Below are 26,549 nucleotides of genomic sequence, written 5' to 3'. Positions count from 1 at the left end.
GATAGATAGATTCATATCCATTCATTTTAATTCATTAATTAGGTATAAATGTATCCGTCAGATTAGTTGTATTTTCTTGTGTTTAATGCAAAAAAAGGGGTAATAATTGCTTTTCTGAAATTCCCTATGTTTATGATTCTGTTTATATGACTTCTACTTTTTTAAATTAAACTCTTTTACACTGAGATGCACCTTTTTATGCCCCCTAAACAGAGGACATTTGTCCTAGCGCTAGAGTGCCATCACTTGCTCACAATTAGAGCCTTTACTCCACTGAATTTCACCCAGTTTATTTGGTCACATGTGCCTAATAGTCCACAAATCAGGAAGCAATAAGACCAATACCTTTACTGTATTTTAAGAAAAACTCCATTTCAAGTGACATGTGAGCCAGACTCCACATTCAATTCTCAAAAGCTATTACAAGATACATTCCTGATGAAGTGTAAAGATAATGCAGCTTTAAGTTTTGAGAGACACCTTCTAAATAATTCAAACAATAGTGGTATGACTCTTGAGCATTAGTCAGACAGTTACGTCCACCCATCCATCTGCTTAATGTACGATCCGCTTATCCTCACTCGGGTGAGGGGTGTGCTGGAGCCTATTCCAGCTAACATTAGGTGAATGGCAGGATACACCCTGAACTGGTCACCAGCTAATTGCAGAGCACATGTAACTACATTCGCGAAGTTCTTTTCCTTCGGGTATCCCAGCCTCCTGTAAGGCGAGGTGCGACGACACACACCCGTCGCCATGGGCGGGCCATAGGGGTGCCCACCCACCAAGATGATTGTGCATTTAAGGCATGGATCTCTATAAATAAACTTTTTTTCCCTTTTTTTTTCGTAATGTTGAGTTGTTTATCACTAAGACATTAAAAATATTGTAACAAACTAAGTGTGTTGGGTTCAGTAAACGCAACACAGGTCTCGCTGTGGCTGCTTGTGTTCATTGCTGCTACTGCTCGCCGCTCGTAAATTGTTCTTGTTTTCGGCGTCGCCGTAGCCGTTTATTCAAGACAAATAAAAGGGTGACATTCCCAAACAACGTAAGGAGTGCCGACGATGCTGGCGCACAAGACCAAGATGTCAGCGCATCCGCCATATTGGATGTGGCAATTATTAAATCGGCAAATCATTTGTAAGATTGAGATCGAATGGGATAATACAATCAAAGGTAATGGTTCCTTATTAATCCAATGAGTTGTGGCTTGATGATACATCTCCAAAGAGAAACTAAACGAGGCATCTTTACAAATAGCTTCACTTTGCCTCATCCAATATAGCTGCGGCCTCAACATACTCACGACGGTGTATGTGTATGTACTCTACTGTATGTGTATGCTGTAAATGCTGTCTTTGATAATACTGGTCAGCAGGCGCCATTCAATGGATGGATGCACGGCAGTGCTACGTGAATTTATCCAAATATATGGGGCAGTTAATGCTGTCTGTAGGGTATTCATAATAATTGGGGGCCCCCATGCATTTAATGTGCTCCCCTTAAGCCTGGGCTCTGGCGACGGGTCTGGTGCGACATATGTAATATAATTAGGAATTACTAAACCTATGATTATATAAAATAATAACATTTACATTGATGTGTTTGTATTTGTTTGCATATTATTGAAATTATTAGTGTGTAAAAAAAAAAAAAAGTTTTTAAAATGAACTATTAGTTGACCAATAGATGGCACTAAAGTCTATACACTGTCTCTTTAATTAGATAAAAAGAAAAAAAAGAAAAAACTCGAACTAAAAATTGTTTTTTTTAAAGTGGCCCTTGATCTTGCACGCTTAGATTATTATTATTTTGAATAGTCACTACGGGTAAAAAAAAAAAAAAAAAAAAGGTTAAACAGGCCTATAGGCCTATAACATGAAAAGATGGCAACACTGAAAACACAAGATGTTGTTCTTACTAACTCGTATATTTCAATTTTGATTCTATAGACTGCATTGGCTGGTCAGAGAAGTTGCCAGTGTGTCTTTAGATTTAACACAACTTGTAGCCACAGGATAAAATAGTGTAAGCAATTCAACTATTTCATGCTGCATGACCTGACTGACCTTGATGATTTGACTCATCTTATCGAGAGAGAAAAAGAGGCCATTTAAGATTTGCCTTTCAGTATCCCTGAAGTAGACCATGGTGTGCTAAAGAGGTTCTCGAATCTGTGATTTATGAATGCATTTATTTGGTATTTATGGCGTCATCAGACAGATATTCTACAGAAAAAAAGTTTGTAGAAGAATGTACACACTCCATCAACTATTTATTCCTGGATGGATAGAAATGTACAGTATTCACATGTTTACAGGAAGACTCCATTGTGAATTTTGTCTTTGGAAACGATAAACCGTGAGCTCATTGAAATTATTTAGCCTCAGCTGATCACAAAAGCCAGCAGCAGGATTTGAAAGGTATGTTTCTCTCAAAGATGTGGTGGTGAACGGGTGCAGAGGCATTGCTGCTCGTGTGTGACAGAACAGTGACTCCGGAGTGCTCAATGGGGGATGCGTGGTGTTATAGGTCGGCATGGCGTTCGTGAGAGTCGGAGGGTAGGCTGAGAAATGTGTGGCGTTGGTCCTCTGAGTAGGCAGTCTGAAAGCACCGAATAGCTCATGTTGGGACTCTGGAGCTGTGGATAAGGTATGAAAATCGATACAGTTCTTATTTTGTGCAATTAATAGAATGTGTGTGAGAAGAATGATATTACCTGCACCATTCAGTGGGTGGAACGTGCTGCAGAAGCCCAAATCCAAAGTCTTCTCATGTGCCTGCTGAGACACAGCTTGGGTTACCCTCAAAACCATTTCTAAGATAACTAGGCTAAAGGGATTACTGATCATCTCCATTATAACAGCAATAAACAATTTCATTATTTAGGACGTTTGTAACCCAAAGAGACAAAAGTCATCGACAGCTACCTCGGGTGTAAAAAAGTTCAGCCTCTCTGCCCTGCCTTCATGGAGTCTTGTTCTTATAGTATACAGCTCGTCTTCGGACTCTGCCTTGAGGCGCTCAATGAATTGCCTCCTTTGAGCCTTCAGCTGTTGATGTTCAGCTTCCCGTTCTTCTTCCAGTGCAAGGCAAAGTGCTCTTATGGCAGCTTCACGGTCCTGCCTGTACCCACACACAAACACGCAAACACACAGCACTGTATTTTCATTCTTTAACTAAATATGCATTGTGTCGTGCAGTCAACATTCATTTTTTATTATTTTTTTCTGGAGAGCTCAGTATTGTTCATTCGGTAATTTTACCGATTTGGCATGTCATCATCATTGCTCTCTCTTTTTTTTTTTCTTTTTTTTTTCTATGTGGGTGAGTATGTGTATGTGCGTGTGTGTGAGTGTGTATTCATTAGTTCACCTAAAACCTATTAAAAAATCCCATACCGTTCACCTAAACCGAACACTTCCAGCCAGAGTCGTGAGGCCGTCAGGAGACCCGAGGAAGGACCAAAGAAAAGAAAGGAAAGTGAAATCCAGCACCGACCAGACACCACCCACCACGTCACCAACCAGAGTCCTTCACCAACCCCAGAAACATCTAAATTCCAACAAATCAGGGAGACCTCGAGACCAAATGAGAGACTGAGGAAAGGAAGGAAGGACAGACGAAGCAGAGTGAGATCCACAGACACCAGCCTCCACCGATTCAATGACCTGAGGAAGATTGTGTCTGAGTTTTGATAGATGCTGGTGTGGTGGATCTGGCATGCATGAAAATCTCCACCAAAGAGGGGAGCCATCGACCCCTGCCAGGACAGAGCAAGTGCAACGCCTCAGGGCCCCCCAGGCCGCGGCAGCGCCAAAGGACAACCCCCGGCCCCGACACCGGCCGGAGAGCAAACCCAGGAGCAGGAGTGCCCCCCACCCCAACACGGCCTGCGCCCCCAACCCAACGCAGCAGGACGGGGCACTGCAGGCCCGCCAGGCACCCCACCGGTCCACAGCCCCCGCTCCTCCCATGGCCCCCCGCCCCCCATCCACCCCAATTCAGGCCCAGCCGCCCCCAGTCCCCCAGTCAACATTCATAACACAGAAAACGGTCGGTGTATTCGAAATGTTGCTCGCGGTAGCTCGGCAGGCCATTTCTATAGACAAGGAAGGAAAAATACAATAGCACAAGACGACAAAGTTATTGCTCGTCTTCTGCAGGAGGGCAAGCAGGACCGTGGACCTGTGTGGATGAATTTGTGGCCTGGTGCGTTGAGTCTTATCTCCAATTGAATACTTCATAAACCAATGATATGATTATTGATTTTAGGAAGTCAACCTCTTTTCTACCAACTGTTACTAGAGGTGCTGATGTAGAGATAGTGGAGAAATACAAATATCTGGGTGTAGTGCTCGATAATAAAGTTTGTTTGACCATCATGTTGATGTGTTGATATGTTCTATGCAGCCCCACTAGTCTAGTGTATATGGTATAAATATGGTATTCTGGTTAACTCATTCCCTGCCATTGACGGTTATAGACGTCAAAAATTCATTTGAACTATTTCTATTAGTTTAACTTTTTTTTTCCACTTTTGATAACAAGAGTATGAAAACCTATAATTTTTTTATTGTACATTTAGAACAGATATAAAATTTGTGATTAATCGTGAGCTAACTCGTAAAGTCATGCAATTCATTAAGATTTTCATCGCCTGACGGTCCTAATTTTTAATTGTAATTAATCGGATGACTTCAATAGTTAACTCACGATTAATTATAAATTTGATATCTGTTCTAAATGTACAATAAAAAAAATCTAGGTTTTCATACCCTTGTTAACAAAAGTGTAAAAAAAATTTAATTAATAGAAATAGTTCAAATGAATTTTTGACGTCAATAGCCGTCAATGGTAGTAAATTAGTTAATATTGAGTTAGTGGAATATGAGTTCAAGGATTACTCAACAAGAAGTCAGACTCTTGCTCCACCCCTCACTAAGATTTGAAATTGGCACTCAAAGTGGGTGTTGCCTGGAGGACCGATGGGTTGCGAATGGGAAGAGGATTGGGCGTCGTCTGGCTGTGATTGACAGCAGCAACTCACTAAGAAGCCGTTTAAGGAGGCGTGTACGAGAATGAGCCGGTGGGTGGCGTCGGCGGGGGCGACTACGTCATGCGGAACTAGTGACGTAATACATATCGTGTCGTGTAATGAGACCACAAACAGCCAAATTGTGTTTATCTTAACCTTAAGGTGGCACCAAACATATCATATAATATGTAGACAACATTTGTAGACATCAGTTTATACAGTTTATCAGCAAAAAAAAGGTTGATTAAGTGATGAGTTATGCTTTAAGCAGCAAAATCCAGCCATTTTTATCCATCTCAGGGGGCGGCCATTTTGCCACTTGCTGTTGACTGAAGATGACATCAATGTTGTGCAGGTCTCAGGTAACAACCAATCACAGCTGAGCTTCAGAAAACAGGTCAGCTGTGATTGGTCGTTGCCTGAGCCCTGAGCAACTGTGATGTCATCTTCAGTCGACAGCAAGTGGCAAAATGGCTGCCCCCTGAGATAGATAAAAAACGCTGGATTTTGCTACATAACTCATATTCCACAAAAGTAATATTAATCAGAATGTTATGTTTAGACTAGTGATGTCACATATAACATATTATTGTCAAGAAATGTGTTTAAGGTTGACTACCATGTTAAAAGGAACCCCAACTGTCATGACAAGTTTGCTCTACTGTATATTATTTATTTTGTTGTTACTAACATAACTTTGAGATTCATCTTTCAAAAATCACTTCCAGTTTAATACATTTTGTAGAAACTTTATTTGGACGTACGCCGCCATTGTTATTCACGTTGCAACGCATTCAGTTTGTAGTGACGTAGAATGGCGGCAGGCTCTCTGGAGAGCAATGTGAAACGCCTATAAAGAAAGCAAGTTAAGCCTCGTAGCGTTCCTAAAGAAACAACATGCAATCGGGAGAGTCACCAAGCCTGGCAAGCCACACCCAATTTTTTCAAAAAGAAAGTGGGTCTGGACAGGCGGCCATAGACAGCGATTCGGCTCTGTCCGAAAACAGGACGGCCAAATCAAATTCGTCTTGCGTGATGCTATCTTCTTGAGCAACGTCACTCAGTCATCAAGTTTTTCCCTTAACGACGACGTTCAACAACAATGTCATTCACTACTGTCTCTCTTCGGCTAGTAACCATGTTGGATTTTTACCCCGTCTCCAAAAAAAAAAAAAACATAAATAAAAGACTTAAACGAATCGTATTTCTGACATTACGTCCGCTCTTCGCTCATTGGTTCAGTCCACTGTCTGTTAGCTCAGGTTTGCCCCGCCTCAGAAATGCGACTGATACCAGACTCACTCTCCGGCAAAGTCGCGAGTGAGTCTGGATTTCCAGGCTAAGAGTCACCTTCCACCACGCCGTGCTCTCGTCATTCACCAGACACATTTAAGAGTTTTGATCGTCCCTTTAGGAACGCAACGAGGCTTACCTTGCTTTCTTTATAGGCGTTTCACATTGTTCGGCAGAGAGCCAGTCGCCACTCTACGTCACTACGCACTGAATGCGTTGCGAAGTAAATACCAATGGCGGCGTACGTGCAAATAAAGTTTCTACAAAATGTATTAAACTGGAAATGATTTTTGAAAAATGTATCTCATAGTTATGTCAGTAACAACCAACTAAATAATATAGAACAAATTCGTCATGACAGTCAGGGTTCCTTTAAGGAAAATTATAAGTTTCCAAGTTTCATTTGAGATGATGACTGTTACACAAGTTTAATTAATCTGTTTTATCCTTTCTTTGACATATAGTTTTTTTTAACCATTATTTCAATGGTAACAAGTAACATTTATGAAGGAGTATTTCAGTTACAAATTTAATACTTTTTGTCATACCTGAGTTGAAATTTCTCCTCTTCTCTCTTCATCAAGGTAGATTCTGTCAATTTTTCCTTCTGCCCAAACATTTTTTTCAACAAGGTCTCCTCATATCTCCTCTTGACCAGGAGACACTGCCGCAAAGCCCTGAGGAGATGACAGAGACAGTATTAATTAAACGCTCAAAACCCAAGAGTCGTAATGCCAACTAGCAGAAGAGACATGGCAATCTTTGGAAATTGTGCCTCATGCAAACACTATATTCTTCATGGACGGGAACCCCCTTCCCCCTTCCAAAAAAACAAACATTTTGTCAGAATAAATGTACATAAAAATGTACATTATCCCATATTTACTCTTATAGTATTGCAAAGCATGACTCATGCTCTTACAGCTTCAAAAACAAGAACTGTGTTTTGCGGTTGAACTGTTGAACTTTGACTGTTGAAATATTCTGTGCCGAAGAAAAACACGTCTACATTATCTGCACAATGACTCATATCCGGGATGGTTTTGATGTTGCTGCTGTGTGCCCCTCCCCTTTAGGGCAGCACAGCTGTGTAACTAGGGAACGCCCTGTAAAAAAAATAAAAAGAGAGGGCTGGGCAGAATGTGCTTCAGAGTGATAGGAGATTGTAACTGTGCACATCTCTGTCCGTTCTCCTCGCGAGCAAAAATAATCTAAGTGTCTTGTCTTCCCTCCCTTGTCAGTTTTTTTTAAATTAAATGTTCTAGGCTGACTGAACCTGACACATTTGGTGCCCCCTTTGCAACGTGCGAGATTCCATTCTCCACTCTGAGAAATGTGTTTTCAGACCACAGAGGAACAATGCTAAACAAAAGTATGTTACTTGTACTTTTTCAAGTGACAGTAATCGTTACATTGTTTTCATGATGTGCTACTTAGATTATGTTACTGACTACATTTTTAATAGTAACTAGTAACTTTATCACTTTAACTAGGATCTTTATTCACACAAATGCTATCAAACGCTGGCATTGGGTATGTCCAGTTTCGGTGAGTTTCACAAATCTATACTTTTGGTCAGTCCTCATGTTACAAATTACAGACCAATATAACGTGTTGATATTACCTCTTTGACAATGCAACTGAGGATTAAAATGACTGCCTTACATGGATAAATCGAAATAAATATTATAATTAACCTACCTCAGCCTCTCCTTGTACTCCGTCTTGAGTTTCCTCTCCTCTTCTTCTCCCCACAGGTCTATTTGTCGGAGACGCATTCTCTTCTGCTTCTCAGCCTTCAACTTGTCAATCAACTCGTCCGTTTCTCTCTTCATCTTATCCTGGAGACGACCCATTCGATGTTCCTTTTCAATCTTCAAGCGTTCCGCTTCATCAGCTTCCTCTCGCTTCAATTCCTCGTGACAGTAACGCATTCTCCTCTCCTTCTCCCTTTTCAACTGCTCCACCTCCTCTTTTTCCTCTTTCCTCAACGTTTCCTTGCTGTGCCATGTTCGCTTTTTCTTCTCCCTTCTATAGTGCTCCTCCTCTTCATGTTGGCCCTGTTCCTCCTGCTGGAGCCATGCGCTTCTCTCATTTTCCCACTTCAATCGCTCATGCTCTTCCTCTTTGTGCATCTCCTCATTGAGGAGACTCATTCGCTTCTCCTTGTCCCTCTTTAATCTCTCTGCCTCCTCCTCCTCCTCGACCTTGAGCTCTTCCTGGAGGAGACGTATTCTCTGCTCCTTTGCTCTCTTTAAATGTTCTGCCTCAATTTCTTCGTCTTGTCTCAGCTTCTCCTCGTAATTGCGCATCCTTTTCTCCCTTTCTCTTTGTAACTGCTCAACCTCCTCTTCTTCCTCTCTCTTCAGTTCTTCAATGCAAAGGCTAATTCTTCGTTGTTTTTCTCTTTTTAAAAAATCCACCTCCTCCTCATCATCTTCTCTATTTAGCTCCCGCTGGAGATGTGTTTCATTTCCCCACATTAAGTCTTCTCCCTCCTCCTCTTCACTGCTCCTCAAGCCCTCCTGGTGGAGTTGTGTCTTTCGCATTCCTTCTCTTCCGCTTACTTCATCGACTGAGGAGCAGCCCACCTCCTCATCCTCACTTCTCAGTTCATCTTCATGGGGCTGTGTTTGCGTATCAGTCTCCCTCATAAACAGCCCTTTTAATTTTTCCTTTATGCCGTGTGCCTTACTGCGAGGCCATGATTTCGCCTTCTCTCTATCAAACCGTACTGCCGCTTTTCCCTCACTGCTAAACTCCTGGAGATTTTTTCTCACGGCATTTTTCCTTTTTAATTGCTCCAAGTCACTCATTTCTTCTCTTTCCGGTTCTTCTTGGCAGACGCGCATTCTTCTCTGTCGTTCCCTACGCAACTGGTCCACTTCTTTTTCTTCTTCTCTTCTAAGCGCCTCCTGTTGAAGACAAATTCTTCTCATTTGTTCTTTCTTAAAAGATTTGACCTCATCCTCTTCCTCTCCCCTCAGTCCCTCCCGATAAGCCCTAATTCTCATCTCTTTGTCCCTCCTTAGCCATGTCATCTGCTCCTCCTCCTCTCTGCTAAATTGGTCTATTAAGAGAGAGTTTCTCAAATCCTTTTCCCTGATTAACTGCGCGTTCTTCTCTTCTTCTCTCCTCAGTTCGTCATGATGCAGCCGTGTTCTTCTCTCCCTCACCAATTGATCTTCCGCCTCTTCATATCCTCTGAGTTCTTCTTGTTGGCGTAAATGTGTGATTGTTGCCCTTTCCCTTTTCATTCGCTCAGCCTCGTCTTCCTCCCTACGAAACTCTTCGTCGAGGCGATGTTTGGTAGTTTCGATGTGTTTTTTCAACTTTGCTTCCTCCTCCTCCTTTTCTCTCATCTGTTGTTCCTGGCTTACGTGAGATCGAGCATCTTTCTCCCTCTTCAAAATCTCTGCTTCCTCCTGCTCGTCTCTCTGGAGCTCCTCCAGGTGGAGCTGCACCCTCAGCTCCTTCTCCTGCTTCAGTTGCTTTGCTTCCTCCTCTTCCTCTCTCTTCAGCTTTTCGCTGAAGTGATGGATTTTTCTCTCAATCTCCTTCTTAAATTGTGTCACCTCCTCCTCCTCTTCTTTTATCAGCGCCTTCTTTTGTTGGCACATTCTTATCGCCTTCTCCCTCTTCAACTGCTCTGCCTCCTCCTCTTCCTCTTTCCAGAATCTCACTCTCATCTGCTTTTCTCTTATTGACTGCTCGGCCTCCTTTTCAACTCTATTGAGCTCCTCCTGCAAGCAACATTTTTGAATGTCCATTTCTCTCTTTAACCGTTCCTCCTCCTCCTCCTCCGTTTTCCTCAGTTCATGAAGTCTCATTTCTTTCGCACGCTCCAATTGCTCCACTTCTTCCTCTTCTTCTCTCCTCAGCTCTATCTTTCGTCTACAGATTCTTGTCTCTTTCTCCCTCATCAATTGCACAACCTCCTCCTGTTCCTGTTTCATCAGCTCCTCCTTTTGTCGACAAATCCGGATCTCCTGATCATGCCTCAATTGCTTTACCTCCTCTTCCTCTTTGATGAAATGCTCCTGGCATGGATACAATTTCATCATCCAATGTCTTCATATAAATGATATCCAATTCTTTAATTTTAAAATAACAGATCTTATAAATATTTGATTAGTTGATTCTCTGTCGCCAACATTATTAACTATTCTATTTGCATTTTCCTGTAGTCAAACAATTGCGTCTACATTTGCTTCATATAGATTAGCCCAAACTTCAGCACAGTATAGCATGTGAGGCAACACAAGAAAAGAGTACAATATATGAAGACTTTTCGTATTTAGAAAATCCTTTACTTTATGAAGAACAGCCGCTGATTTAGCTATTTTACATGTGGTGTATTCTACCTGTGGCCTGTTTATGATCAATAACCATTCCTCAAAAATGTTTCAGTGACTATTTCAATTTCAATACCATTTCAAATTAGTTTTATGTCACAGTTGAGTTGCATACCATCAAACACCATACATTTTGTTTTATTTTAATTGAATAACTCATTACAATCAAATGATCAATAATATCAAGTCAATAAATACACCCACTGCATGTTGTTTTTATCTATTGCTGTAGCTGTATTTTCTACAAATTCTATCACTGCCAAAGCTGTTGATCGTTTTTCTGAAGCCGTACTGATGGTCATTTAGTAAATCCTATTTTTCAACAAAGGCATCAAGTATTTCTATAAAAAAAAGTTAAGTATTTTAGAAAAATTAGATGACCAAGATTTGACACAATGTTTTTCAACATTTTTGTAAATTGGCATCACTTTTGTTTTTTTCATTTTATTTATCATTGTGACCTATTGGTCACAAGAATGTAACCAGGTCAATAACATCTCCCTCAACCCTGTTAGTTGCTGATGCTATTGCTATTAGCTCAATGTCACATAATGCAGCCATTTACTCGGAGTCTCTGCCACGCTATATACAGTATTATATACAACAATAATACTAGACATTTGTAAACTATACCTCTCCTCTCCGGATCACCAGGTAAACACAGGGTGCATATTGACAGACCTCACATAAATGTTTAGACTGTGGGAGGATGCTATAATGCCCAGAGAGAACCACAAACATGAAGTTTGAAGGACCTCCACTCTGAGAAGTTGAGTTGAAATTGGAAGCTTAGTGAAGTTGAACCCCTGATAAGTTTAGCTTCTGTCTGTTGTAAATGACTTCATAATGAATTAAAGTCATATACACAAAACCCTATCACGTTTTATCTACGGTGGCCTGAAAGATGATTGTTGTGGCCGACGGTTTGTCACAAAAAAACGGATCTAAGACTGTGAGCACTTTTCTTTAAAATAACGTAATTCCTGTCTGGCGAGAATGTCATCATCTTAAACATAACATGCTGAACTTGTGCATATGTTCAAACATCCACTCACTGCAGCTGATGTCTTTTGTTTGTCGTGAGCTTCTTCAGCCACCATGTCACTGTCAACATCTTCAACAGAGGAGTCGTTCCCCGACTCATCTTGGCTACGGCGAGGAGTGGGAACGGTGAATTTAACAGAGATTAAGTCAAAAAACAAAAAAACCACATGACAAATCTCATAAATTAAGATAACCAGAACAGTCCTGTTATGATCGATACAGTGCATTTAGGATGATAATAGTTGTTCTCATGAATTAATTTAGAAAAACAAACCTCTTACTACTAGTCTCTGTCTCAGAAACTAAATCACCGCTGTTCGAACCCTCTTCTGAAATCTTTAAAAAAGACAACAAGAACAAAATAATTAGTTAATTAGCCACTTCTGATTCATCTCAAACGCAAGACCCTGGTAGATTTATGAGCTGCCAGACACGACGGCGTCTCAAAATATAGATGGCAGTCTTTGGTCTACCTCCTGCCGTGGTGATTCAGAGCACGGTTCCTCAGACTGGGCCTCAAGCTCAGTTATCTCCTCTACTAGGTCCCCATCCCTGATGGCCACTACTGAGTCCTAATGTACAAGTATAAACACAGACAAATCAATCACATCCAAACACAACCTCTTGAAATAAAATAAAAACAAACAAACAAACAAATAATCACATAACCAAAACCAATATCTAAGTGAAAACGAGTGAATTGAAACATAGCGTATCTTAAATAGCCATAGCACTGAACTTTCAAATTTCTCATGCAATCAAATTGCATTGAATCGGGCCAACATAGCCAAAGATATGTTGATATCATTTTCTTTTAAGGTAAATTTTTGTTTTCATCAATATCTAAGATGGGCAGAGTAACAGAACAATTCATTCCTTACTACCTGGTGCCCTTTACAAACAAGAATAGACTCCAAACCACTTAAGTTTGGTCTAGCACTAGTCAAGTATCATTGCATGCATTATCTGCAAAATTCATTTTGCATTACAGTATGTCTACATGTTGTCAAAGACAGACACTCACTGTATGAGTTTTACTTTGCTCATCCACTGGTCCAGAGTGCCCAACAGCCTCAGTACTGCAAGAAAAAACAACAAAAACTGATTATTTTAGTAACAGAAAAGCATTAAAATAAAAAATAAAAACTTCAAAAGGGGAATTAAATAACTAGGAAAGATTTGGAAAAACAACAAATTTAGACTGTAGCACAAGTCACATTATGATCATAAGCGCCGTTTCCTGAACAGTAAGAAACAGAACAGTAAGTAAGAAAGAACAAACCTTTTGGAAGCCACCGTCTTCTCATTATCATCTCTGTCATTGACTTGCATAACATGCTTACTGTCAAGGCCCACGTAAGTGTCGCAGTCCACAAACTTCAGGATGTAAAAAAAAAAAAGCACATAAACATTTTTCTAAGATCTTAGTAAAAATCGGGCTATGCATTAACATAAGGGCTGCTGCAACATACAGTCCCTCCAAAAGTATTGAAACAGCAAGGTCAATTGAATTCCTTTGTTTTTGTTACTGAAACATTTGTGTTTCAGATCAAAAGATGAATATCAGAAAAAATGTTGACAATTCCAGCTTTCGCTGCATGCTATTTAACATATGCATGTGTTAAATTCAGGACAGAACACGTTTCGTCTGAAGCCACCCACTGTTGCATCCTCCATTTTAAAATTATTTTACAGGCCTTTACTGCAGCCTTTTTCAGTTCTTGTTTTTTCAGGGATTTTTGTCGGGCAATTTACAGAAAAATGTGTCCAAACTAATTGAGAGAAGCTTCATCATGCAACAAGACCCTAGACACACTGCCAACAAAACAATGGTCTTCACCTTGGGGCTGGGTGGGGATAATGCAAGGTCTTAGACTGGCAAAGACAATCACCGGACCTTAACCCAACATGGCATGCATTTAACCTAATGAATAGGAGACTGAAGGGAGAAATCCCCAGAAACTAACAAGAACTGAAAGAGGCTGCAGTAAAGGCCTGGAAAAGCATTTTCATTTTCAAATGAAGAATGCAACAGTCTGGTGAAGTCAATCAGTCGCAGGCTTGATGCACTTATTGCAAGTAAGTGTTATCAACCAAATAATAAATGTTACTTTAATGGGGTAGATGCCACGGACTTCCGATTTGCGGGTTTCACACATCAGGCCCCCCACCCCCCTCTCATTGATCTGAAAGCCTAAAAAAAGGAATTTACCTTGCTGTTGCATTACTACTGGAGGGGATTGCATAACAATTAATGTAGTATAACTACAACATTAAGTCCAATGAAGAGTGAATTATTGAGTCACAGTGCAAATACCGGTTGCCTTGGCGATGCAGTACTGACAGCCAAAGAATGGGTCTTGTCCAAAGTTGTTTTGGCCGGCTTCTCTTCTTCCTTGTAGTGTTCAGCTCTTGAGTCAGAAACAGGATTGCACTGGAAATGTTCTTGCACCTCTTCCACTAGACAGCTGTGTACGTCTTCACTGAAGGGCTCGCTCACTGATTCATCTTGGCTGCAGAGGAGTTAAAAAAAAAATAATAATAAAGCATAAGTGTTAGTTTACTTGCAAAAATGTGAAAAAATTATTCTGTAAAGTTACTGTCGCGTCAATCCAGTACAATTTTTAATCAGACCTAAGACCTAATATTAATTTGATTTGCAAATCCCCATTTCAGTTAACGTGTAAAACGTAAATTAAAACAGAATACCATGATTTTCATATCCATTTTGACCTAAATTCAATTGAATTTGGGAGGGGGGCTTGGAGTCGTGCAAGGTCTTAGCCACCCACTGTTGCAACCTCCATTTGTAATTCTTTTACAGGCCTTTACTGCAGCCTTTTTCAGTTCTTGTTTTTTCAGGGATTTTTGTCGGGCAATTTACAGAAAAATGTGTCCAAACTAATTAAGAGAAGCTTCATCATGCAACAAAACAATGGTCTTGGCCTTGGGGGCGGGTTGGGGTAGTGCAAGGTCTTAGACTGGCAAAGTCAATCACCGGACATTAACCCAACATGGCATGCATTTAACCTCCTGAAGGAGACTGAAGGGAGAAATCCCCAGAAATTAACAAGAACTGAAAGAGGCCGCAGTAAAGGCAAATGAAGAATGCAACAGTCTGGTAAAGTTAATCAGTCGCAGGTATGATGCACTTATTGCATCCTGAGGGATTGAAGGTCACAGGGATTCAAAATTGGTTCCACTAGGTTCTCTGAATCTTTTGATAATATTATGGACGGTAGATGATGAATTCCCTAAGCTCCTTTCAACTTGAGAAATCTTCTTAAACTGCTGGACTATTTGCTCACGTGGTTGTTCACAAAATGGTCAAATTCGCCCCATTTTTGTGAACAACTGAGCCTTTCGGGGATACTCCAATCATGACACTTGCTTGTTTTCAATTAACCTGCTCAACTATGGAATGTTCCAAACATATTTTTTAAGCATTCCTCAACTTTCCCAGTCTTTTGTTGCATCTGTATCAGCTTTTTTGGAACCTGTCTCAGGCATCAAATTCGAAATGAGGATATTTGAAAGGAAAAAAAAGACATTTTTTTTTGTCACTTTGAACATTAAATATCTTTTCTTTGTAGTTTATTCAATTTCACATGTTGAAAAAGATTTGCAAATTATTGCATTCTACTTTTATTAACATTTTACACTTCATTGGAATTGAAGATTGTACCGTTGCATTATTAAAAAGTAACAGCCCTTTCCTCAGCATATTGCATTTGGTACAATTCCATTTAGAAGAAGGAATTTACATCTACATATTTAAAAATTATAGTAAAGAATGAGACTTAGACCACTATGACCTGTAAACTACTGTAATCTTGGTCACCATTTTCTCTGAAGAGAAAAAAGAATTACCTCGTAGTCGCTTCTGTCTCTTCCTCTTCCTCTTCCTCCTCCTCCTTCCCTTTGATATCCATCGCCACAAAGCTGCCAGAGCTGACAAAGTCCAGTAACTCCCCAGATAGCTAAAGGACAAAAAAAAAAACACACACACACCAAATGCTTAGTTTTCAATTAAACCAAAGTAATATCGATATGTGACTTTCAGAGAAAACAGAATTGACAGAGTCTAAATACTCTGAGAGCACGTACTGAACACATACACACAAAAAAGGTGATATTTGACCTTATGTGAAGAGCACACAAGATGTGCTGCCAGAAGCAAGGTACATAGAAGGGATACAGAACATTACCTGTTGCTGTGATGATTCAGAACTGTGGTCTTCAGAATGGGCCTTTTAAAACACAGATAAAGCATACTGTGATGAATATCACAATGTTAAGGAAGCACATACTCGATTACATAAAAGACAAAATGTAGCTAATGCTTAAAATTCTCAAATTCCCAAGTCAATATACTTGAAGTATTTCTATGCAAGGTCATATGTCAGCTACCCACGTCCATATTTATGATTGGTTCTTCTCCCTCCTGGTCCTGCCCAGCTCCCGAGCCTAGCTGACAACTGTGGATGTCTCTGGCAAGGGAGTTGTGCCCAGACTTATCTTGGCTGCAAGGACAAATGGGAAAATTGGGAAGGAGAAGGATGTGTCAGAAACAAGATGTAAAAATCAATATAAAATATATAAATAAAACATATAAATAAATACAATCATAAAATATAATAATTAATTTAATCATAAAATAAAACAAAGATTTAAAAATAAATAAATAAATAAAAACAAACCGGGACACTGAGGACAGGTACTGTAGTTGTTAATGCAAACAAAATAACAGGTTTTTTTTTTATATTTGACAAATATTACCACACATCTAATGATTATAGCAAGATTCCATGAACATGCGAACAACAAACCTCTTGACAGCATCATTCTTCTCATCCTCCCATTCTTGGATGTCCCTCACCAGCTGACTGTCACAGCGAACATAATTGTCAGAGCAACGAAGCTCTGGTGGAAGCTTCATGACACAAAGAGGGAAAAACAACTTGTAGACTGAAAATCAAATTTCAAATCTACTGCATAACAAGATACCAGGGTGACAGTCAAGACGCATGGATATACTATAATTGTGATACCATTCCAATTACACAAATGTATGATATTAAATGGAATGCAAAATGTGTTCACACGGCTTCATTTATTCCATGTTGATAAAGCCTTATTCCAATTTACTATATTATAAGCAAAAAAAAAAAGTCATCCTGACATGATCATTTCCTATTTTTTCAGATGTCACATTAAAATGGTTTGAATTATATTTAAAGAATAGGAAATAATGCACAAGAATTAAGAGCTCAGTGGTGTGCCGCAGGACTCCATTTCGGTCCCCTATTTTTTCAGCGTTTATATTAATGCCCTTCCAGCTGTTTGTCCTGAAGTTGTACCACAAATGCATGCAGATGATGCTGTAATATATGTTTATGCCAAGTCAGAAAGCTACAGCTGTTTTCCAAGAACCCAATGGGAAAAAAATATCAAAATGGATGGTGCAAACATTCATGACATTAAATTTTCACAAAATGGTTGAGTGTGTTTTTTCTACACACAGTAAGACGTAATTGTCACCCCACATTTGAAATTATTTTAAAAGGCGATAAAATTCCAAAGGTAGAGTCCTTAGAATATTTACAGTAGCTATTGAGCTGTATATCATGCTGTCTTTCAAAACGCATGTCAAACTGATCTTAGCTCTGACATATTAGCCATCAGATGAGCACACACTCCGCCAATCCTCTTAAGGCATCTGGCTTTCACACCAAAGTGTTGATGTTGTCTCATTTGAACAGAAAAAATTTTTTCTCATGGCCCAAGAGTCTTTCAGGTGTCTTTGGACAAATTTCAGGTAGGCTTTCATGTGCCTTTTAATAACGACTGGCTTCCGTCTGCAGAGAAAGTCTGAAAGGTTTGCCTCTCTTCACAGAGGGATGTCGGAGGTGTGACTGCATGGCTACGGCATTCTTGGCCACCTCCCTGAATGAGACTGTTCTCCGAACATTTTAAGTTAAGTCAGCTCAAAGCTTTTTTCACATTCTATTTATGGGTTGTTGTGTATAGAATTGTTAAAGAATCGAATTTTATCCATTTTGGAATAAGTCTGTAACATAAAATGTAGGAAAAGTGAAGCACTTAGATGACTTTTTAGATGCACTCTACCTGTTGCTGTGGCGACTCAGTATGCTGGTTATCAGATTCTGAATCAGTCACCTCTACTAGTTCTACATTATTGCCTTTTGTGTCCTAAATCAAACACACAAAACATGGATGGAAGAACATTCATATTAAATTTCACAACAACAACAAAATCTAATCATGCAATAACTTAAAAAAATAAAAGATAAAGGTTCACTTGTGTTTTTATGTTCAGGTTGGAAATAAATAAAAATAACCATGGCAACACACCAATGCATCAATGGAATCTTTTTTTTTATACATATATTTTAATGACATTGAAGACAGAAACTTTTGGAATGTTCAGAACTCATGTTTTAATGCCAATGTATTGTAATTGTATTGAGTGGAATAATGGGTTCTTTGTACCTAGTGCCATTATGTCATATCGGTTATAGAACTTGTGGATAGTCCAGTTTATGACATTCTTGTTTGGCGAACTACAATAGGCACATATTCATAGTCTCGAGTGATCTGTGACGTGAGGAGCAGAATTTGGACCCGGAAGCAGACAGCAGACGGAAGTGTCAAAGTAAGAGTCTTGATATACAAAAATACTTTACCAGCCACTCACCGCACATGCTTTGTTAGCCTCCTCTACTTGTTTGACTTTTCCAGCTCCTGAAGCGCAAATAGAAGAACTAGATGAAGGCATCTGGATGCATTCACGGTCATGTGTTTCAGGAAAAAAGTGGCCTTCTACGCCAAAGCCATTCCGAAATTCATCCAGGCTGCAGGGAGAGTTGGGAAAATTGCAGCGATTTAAATGAACACACAAATCAAAATTCATTTTCTTTCATTCTATTTGGTTGTGTGTGCGTGAACATTAAAAGTGCAAGTATCAATGGCATCTGAGTCCCTGAAAAAAAAGATAAAGTATCAAAATAATGTCATAGCCTGTGCGCTGCCATGTTGGAAATTTTGGACAAGTTCACATAATCACTGTGACGTCGTGTGCTGCAGCACGTTGATGTTCATTTTGGACTTGTTTACTCATCTGTTGTGCTATCAAAATGCCGTGTGGCGTTGTCAAGTATTGCCATCATTTACAAGGCATTCTTTACTATCTCAGGTTTCATATTCCTTCGAAAGACAAAAAGACATTTATTGTAGAAGTGACTGGCTAGCACAGCCAACCTGTGTACTGCGCAGCCAGGTGAAACTGGTCCATTATGTTGGCATATGTAGGAAAACCGTGATGGCGTTCCACCAAAATGTATGTGGACATATCTAGGAGGCATGTGCTAATCATAGTCTGAAAACATTAGAACAAAACACATAATATTTTGGATTATACTATTCACGTCGTGTAAGTGGCAACATTCATATGCATTTTACACTTACGATATTAAAATACACATTTGCAGTGACTCAGATGCCATAGATATTTGCACTTTTAACTCATTCACTGCCATTGGCGCCTATAGACGTCAAAAATTCATTTGAACTATTTCTATTAGTTTCACTTTTTTTCACTTTTGTTAACAAGAGTATGAAAACCTAGAATTTTTTTATTGTACATTTAGAACAGATATAACATTTGTGATTAATCGTGAGTTAACTATTGGGAAAAAAAGATTATTGAAAATTAGGGGTGTCAGACGATTAAAATTTTTGATTGTAATTAATCGCATGACTTCAATGGTTAACTCACGATTAATCACAAATTTTTTATCTGTTCTAAATGTACAATAAAAAAACTCTAAGTTTTTATACTCTTGTTAACAAAAGTGGAAAAAATGTGAAACTAATAGTTCAAATTAATTTTTGACGTCTATAGCCGTCAATGGCAGTGAATGAGTTAATGTTCATATACATATATACACTGCCTAATAAAATGAAGGAAAAGGAACATTTTGAGTTGTCACTTTGCAGAGGCTGTTTCAGTGAACAAGCTAATATTGTCTAGTATTTTTTTTTACTGACATTTTTGCAACCATAACAAAAACACCCCCACAATCAAAAATGAAAACAACAACAACACAAAAACTACATATAAACAATTGACATTCCAAAATAACAATCTAAACAAAAATACACAAAAGTGTCAGCACAACAAGAAAAATAATAATTTACAAATGTTTCAGTAAAGATTCAAGTCCAGGGTATCCATATTACCTAAACATTTATTTAGAACCTGTCCTCATTTTCTGGTATTATAAATTTCATCGTCTGTTTCAGTCACATACCCCTAAGATCGCATCATATAATAACTTTTACAATTTTTTATGCTAAGTGAAAATCTTCAAATAGTTTTAATAATAAACTGTTTAGAACAAGTTTACAACATCACTGCAGTTTTTAACGTCACAAAGCATCACAAAAGCTGTATTTAATTTTTGGCATTCATTATTTTGTTCAACATTTTTTTCGCCTGTGTTTTTATGTTTTTGATATACCAAAACAAGTGTGGGACTCTGCGAGACAAAAAGGACATTCATCAGAAAGCGGAAGTATTTAACATTTAGTTTGTAGACAATAAATTACTGAAAGTATCTGTTTTGTACATCTGCAGTGTGGTATTATAATTAAAGATGCATTGTGGAGTTTGTCACTTTTTTACTCACGCCTGCCACCTCCGACCTAAAGCGTAACTGCAGCTTTTGTGTCAAGCTCGTGCATGGTGCTCGAAAAAAATATTTGTTTTTTCCGTTTTCTTGTAGTGTGACCTGGAGTTTAGGCTGTGCTCGAAGTTGGCCTCTTGTTTTTTCAGTTTCCGTCCCAATTGTGTCGTATGCTCGTTAACACAACACTTCACTGCTAACTAGCCAACTGCCGCAATAAAAATTTTATATAGTCGATATAGTCTGGAATCAATCTTTCAGTTTTACAAATATGTTCAATTGAATTACTTTTTATAAATAATATCAAAATCGTTACATACCTCTTTACTACGTCAGCCTCATCTTCCTCTTTGACATCTACATCTACAGAGACAGCAATGTATAAAGCTTCACCTGTGAGCTTTAATGATGTGAAGAAGAAAAAAAAGATTGGTCAAATGTATTGTTTTAAGTCCACTGAGATTGACACGATGTGTGCGGTCATAACCAAATCAGAGTGAACATAAAGTAAACACACAGTACCTGTTGCTCCAAGTAAGCACTCTGGTGTGCAGATTTGTATTTATTCTGCATTTGTGGCTGCTCCATTAGATCTGCACCGCTGCTTCTTGAGTCCTACGGTGAACACATTTGCACACACACAAAACACAAAAAGTGATGGGACTTCGACAAAAATATTTAGCCCAACAACTGACGCAATCAATATACAGTGTATTAAATGAAGTACAATGTCATGGTTACCACTTTTTCAGAGATGGCATTGTCTTCATCGTCACGGCTTGTAAGTGAAAAAGAATAACTTTCATCCTGTCCTTTGCCTACAACACTCAAGAATCCGCTGCAAAAGAGAGCCTGACAAAACAACAATGAGCACTTATGTTTTGGAGTGGATTTGATTTGATTCAAATTGTAGATTTGAAAATTTGACAGTGATGACATACTGTACTCATCATCTGCAAATCCAACACATTATTTGATATATCTTCACTTCAACAGCTACTCACCCCAGGTTTTTTGATAGGTTCTTCTTTCTCTTGGTCTACTTGAACTCCTGGGCCATGAACGGCATGAGCAAACCGAATGTGTTCACGTTTATCGGAGGAGTCATGATCTGATTTATCTGAGCTGTGGAAGTGTTCAACGAGAGACACAAATCAATTTACTGCAAGTTGTTTTAGCAAACGAGGACAAAAGATTGATGATTTTTTTTTTTTTTTTTTTTTTAAGGAGGCAGGTGGGGGCAGTACACCACTTGATCCAGCACTCAGTGCTAACCTTAATATTTTTGAGTTACGGTATTTTGTATTACTGCAAATAGACTGGTACTAGAGGTGTGTGATATAAACAAAAATATATCCAATACAGGAAATTTTATACCCAAATATAGTATTTTTTCTTAAGATTAGATTAAATTACTGGCAGTTTTCTGGGATGTTTTCATCTTTTATTTATAAAATACATAGTTCATTTAGACCACACAATAAAAAAAAAAGATTAAAACTAAAATAAAACACAAATATCAAGTGGCCAAATCAATACATTGAAAATATCTGGTAATTTAAACGATGCTGACCATTTATCCGGTAAAAGTGCTCATTTTAGGAACACAAGGTTTTGTTTCATCTTGTTCTGATGGCGGGACGGTAATGCCTCAGTTTGAACACTAGGAGCACCACACATAAAAGAAGTGCGACGGCAAGAGATGAACAGATGCCGACAAGATATAATCGTGTGGATGGATTCTGTTTACAAGTAGATGTGAGCCATGTTGGCCCTGTTCAAAAATTTTTTTTATCTCCATCAGTACAATACATAGCGGAGGAAAATAAACTACAGCATTCCCTCAATTGCAACAAGGAAACACTAATGATAGTTTGATTATCATCAACTATATTATCGTTCTGCTAAATCTGGTGCAAGCATCTCTCTATTGATATTAATGTAATTTGAGCAAAATGTGTTATTTCGGAAATGTGTCAAATTGGGAGTCCTTCACACTCATCTGTACCCAAGAAGTAGCTCTCACTTTAATCAAGGTTGGCAACCCCTGGTTTAGGCTGAGCTTCATTGGTCTATAGGGGCCTGGATTAAAAAACTATAAACTCTCCCTGGCAACAATTTAGTTCACAAACGTGATACACACATAAATGATCATGTGACATCAAGATGAAGATGAAAGCAAGCTAATCTGTTAATCTGATAACATTGTAAAATAGTTGGGAAATTTAAGGATTTTTCTACACATTTTTTTGTTGTCTGTTTAAAACATTAATGTCATCACCAACAAAACGTAAAGACAAAACAAACCCCTTGGCAGCTCCAGCCTCATCATCCTCGCCTTCTTTTTCATCCGTCTCCAGTTGACTGTCAGAGGAAATAGAATTGTCGAAGATCGGAAAATCGCCAGACAGCTTAAAAGATTAGAAAAATAATAATAATAACAAAACAAGCATTCCAATTCAACTCAATGTCAAGATGAAGATGATTTTTTTGGGATGGTCAATAAAATGTGAATATGGGTTAAGTTCAAATAATTGGCATTAGTCAGGTCAAAAATGATCTGGCTGCAAAGTGAGGCCCATGCAGATTCACTTCTATGCCAGATTCATGTTGAATGTATGGGGCTGATCTAAGGCTGTGTTTCCCAATTCCAACATTTATTGAGCCAAGGCACCCATTTTGTATTACAAAAATCTGGCAAGTCAACATCACCATAAGATAAATGTCTTTGGGACACAAATTACATCATCAAAAAGGCACATGTTCTCAAAAACGTGTTGTTAATAATAAAACCATGTAAATTATTGTTATCATTTAATCCCTTATTATAAAAGTACACACAGTCAAAAACACAGCAGTGTGTGGGACATGCTAAAAATCTAACAGCCTACGAAATGTATGTAGGTTTTGAGAGAAACACATTTCAAAAAACGCACGATTGTACTGATATATGTGAAAAAGTTTGGCCACTTAATAAACAAATAAAGGCATCAGAGTTCCATTCTTCTGGCATATATTCATGATGATTGAGTGATTCTGTTGAGGATAAGAAAGGGATACTGGCCCTGTCAAACCTGGATCTATTAAACACAAAGCTGAGAACCTTTACAGGAAGCAATGACTTATTTTGTTGTCTTCATGGCAACAGGTTTTCTTTTCATTGAAATTCAAGAAACGGAGTGCTACCCAGGGCTTAATTTCCACTAGACGGGACAAAAGTGGCCTCAATGGGACAAAGATCTGACAGTCGTTCGCATAACAGTGGAAGGAAATATCATGTTTTCTTAGATAGAACCCAGATGCAGCATATACAATGAAAACAGCAGAGGCCCCAGAATTGAACCATGTGGAACACCATACGACAGTGGGGCAGTGTGGGACTCAGAGCAACCAAGGTTAATACAAAAAGGTATAGCTTATCACTGTGTTAATAAAGAATAGTGATAGAGAATGTGTGAGGTGTTGTAGTAATGCTAGTATGAACATGTCTACTTTATTTTAGCGGAAAATAACTCAAATGGTTCATATGTGTACAGGTAAGAGTCTTTCGCACCCTAAATCTGTGTTTATTTTTATAATGCGTGTCAAATAAAGTCCGACAGGCAAGGGAACAGTACAAGTATCTGCTTCAGATCCATAACGAAGCATGAAAAAAAGCCTCATTACAGGAAGCAAATGACATCATTGGATCCAGAAACGAATGTTTGTCATCCAAATACAGAACAGAGAGTGGATGGATGCGATCTCTTTCTTTAAAAAGTTTATTTTCTCCTTTGAATGAAATACATTCTGCACTGTGGTGTCCGGCAAGTGAGTGGGGCCTTTAAAGGATCGCAATACTTTAGGCATAATTTTGCTTTGTGTTTAAATAAAATTAGATTTTGTGCTTGGCTGCTAATGGTCAAATAAGAGACAATAAGAGTTACTTATCGTTAAACCCTCTGTAGGCAAACAATGGACTATATGCCACGGAGGAGGGAGGACTTCCGGGTTTTCACCCATCAACTTTGTTACCATTTCCGGTTTGCGACGTGTGGGCAGCGTCCCAGTACTTGCGCTTCCACCTTTGTGCCCCTCGGTTGCGCGCTCCCGTCGACGGGTGCGAGGCTGCGAGTGTGTAGAGTCTGTGTCAGTGTCCGAAGCATTTCCAATAGCCGAGACGCCCTCCCGCCGATGAGCGGGAGCGCGCGGTTGGAGGCGCAGGGGTGGGGGTGCGAGTGTTGGAACGCGGCCAGCTCTGACCTGAAACGGCGCTGATGTGTAAAACCCGGAAGTCGGAAGTCCGTGGCATCCCATTGATCGTATGTTAAATGTAAAGCAAAATTACCTACATTTAACTTGCCGGGATTTAAGGTTTGTTTGTTTTTTAGCACCCTGAGAGAACCCAGGTGTACCATATGAACATTGGATAGAGCCAAGTTCATGTACCTGTTGCAGTGGTGATTCACTACTCTGCTCCCCCAAATGGGCCTTATCGTGCTTTTTTGACTTTGTCATCTCTGCTTGATCACCACTATCAGTGCCTGCAGAGTCCTATGATGGGCATGTGGTCACAAATGCACACTTTAACTGAACTCACACATGCAGAAAATTAGCAATGCTGCTAAGATCGGGTCTCCGTATGCTTGTATTATTTTTAGGCAAGCCATAATTAGATGAACTATGACTGATTGGTGTAGAAAGCGATAAAATCGCGGATCTACCTTTTTTTTTGTCTTAGACGTGAGGGGGTTGCTGCTCATATTACTGTACCTCCTTTTCCGAGTTGATCCCATCGTCTTCGTCATCAAAGCTGATCAGTGTAAGAGATGTTGTTTCATCATTCTTGGTGGCTATTACGCTCAAGAATCCACTACGGAAAAGTCCCTGAAAAAGTAAGAAGCACAAAATTCCTTCACTCTCCAGAGTGGACAGGGCCGTACCAATTTTTTTTTTAGGTCAATGTCAATTCCCATATTTAGCAGGAAAAAAATATCTGATAACCGAATAAGCTGATTAATTTAAAAAAATACATAATGGATAAATTACTTAAAAATGCACATTTATCAGGCATTTTTAAATGTAGTATCAGTTTTAGTCCTGTCCACGTTTGTCAGTTTTTATCATACTTAGTCAAACTCATCCCATTTTTATTTAGTCAACTTTTAGTCGACAATAAATCTAACATTTTATAATCTTTTAGTCCAAAAAAATGTATTCGTCTTGTGTGAGTCAACAAAAACTGTCAACGTTTTAGTCTAGTTTTAGTCAGGACAATCATTTTACCCCTGTATATTTTTTGTCAGCAGATAATGTTGAACATTTCAGATCTAAAACTAATTCACATAAAATGTTCTCCCATCTTTTTGATGAAAAACAACTTCACACACAATTACAGTGTATCAACAAGTGGCTACTTGCTTCTATGTTCCATGCTACGAGCTAGTAAATAATACAGCATTAGTTAGTGAACGATTTACGTTATTGTTGGAACGTTATAGCCGTTGGATACGTTACGTTATAACTTGGGATGTAACGATATCCAAACATCATGATACAATATTATCACAATACGAAGCTCACGGTACGATAATTATCACGATATTGAAGGAAGGTTGGCAATATTTAAAAAATTACAACAGTGAAAAGAAAAAAATAGCTCATACAACAAAAAAAAAGCACAATATTGTGCTTTTGTACATAACAGCAATGCATATAAACAACCTACAATCTCTACTAACACTTAATATTGAGGCACTTCCTTGCTATTGTATCCACACATTGAGTTCCTCCACATATTGACTCGCTTCACAAGCATATTACGCTCCCCTTCATCTGACCATTAGCGTGGATTTTAAACATAGAAGGGCCAAACCAAAGCTTATGAAAATTAAACTGTACTAAAAGAAACTAGCCATCAGAGGGTGCTAGCACTGCACAAATGGAAATCAACCTGACTTTTTTTTTAACAGATGCGCTGCTTTTAATATGGAGACATGACTACAATATTGTGGCAGTTTTAATATCGCCGATATTGCTGTTGTCGTTACATCCCTAGTTATAATGATAATTTACTCTTTTTTTTAACCTTTCGCCGTGAATTCACCTCCTGTCTGTCCCATGTGTTTG

General features: G+C 38.9%; 1 protein-coding gene across 1 annotated transcript in view; it reads right to left on the bottom strand.

The window, feature by feature from the left end:
• Positions 1-26,549, bottom strand: part of cep164 (centrosomal protein 164) — a 53,038-nt gene extending 26,489 nt beyond the window's left edge. The window contains exons 1-24 of the mRNA XM_077566241.1: positions 26,509-26,549; positions 25,194-25,307; positions 22,749-22,805; positions 21,446-21,566; positions 21,183-21,293; positions 20,964-21,056; positions 20,762-20,841; positions 18,452-18,608; positions 17,863-17,946; positions 16,563-16,666; positions 16,148-16,256; positions 15,942-15,983; positions 15,604-15,713; positions 14,051-14,246; positions 13,016-13,110; positions 12,758-12,812; positions 12,207-12,305; positions 12,008-12,069; positions 11,745-11,838; positions 8,036-10,374; positions 6,883-7,011; positions 2,934-3,129; positions 2,723-2,786; positions 2,322-2,644 (exon numbers count right to left, since the gene is read on the bottom strand). Coding sequence (XP_077422367.1) covers positions 2,322-2,644; positions 2,723-2,786; positions 2,934-3,129; positions 6,883-7,011; positions 8,036-10,374; positions 11,745-11,838; positions 12,008-12,069; positions 12,207-12,305; positions 12,758-12,812; positions 13,016-13,110; positions 14,051-14,246; positions 15,604-15,713; positions 15,942-15,983; positions 16,148-16,256; positions 16,563-16,666; positions 17,863-17,946; positions 18,452-18,608; positions 20,762-20,841; positions 20,964-21,056; positions 21,183-21,293; positions 21,446-21,566; positions 22,749-22,805; positions 25,194-25,228 — 4,755 coding nt within the window. The 5' untranslated portion in view covers positions 25,229-25,307; positions 26,509-26,549. The remainder of the gene's footprint in view (positions 1-2,321; positions 2,645-2,722; positions 2,787-2,933; positions 3,130-6,882; positions 7,012-8,035; positions 10,375-11,744; positions 11,839-12,007; positions 12,070-12,206; positions 12,306-12,757; positions 12,813-13,015; positions 13,111-14,050; positions 14,247-15,603; positions 15,714-15,941; positions 15,984-16,147; positions 16,257-16,562; positions 16,667-17,862; positions 17,947-18,451; positions 18,609-20,761; positions 20,842-20,963; positions 21,057-21,182; positions 21,294-21,445; positions 21,567-22,748; positions 22,806-25,193; positions 25,308-26,508) is intronic.

The sequence above is a fragment of the Vanacampus margaritifer genome, chromosome 5 (genome assembly GCF_051991255.1).
Source record: "Vanacampus margaritifer isolate UIUO_Vmar chromosome 5, RoL_Vmar_1.0, whole genome shotgun sequence".
NCBI lineage: Eukaryota > Metazoa > Chordata > Actinopteri > Syngnathiformes > Syngnathidae > Vanacampus > Vanacampus margaritifer.
The sequence above is the reverse complement of the archived record's forward strand: the minus strand, read 5'-3'. Positions and strand labels throughout refer to the sequence as shown.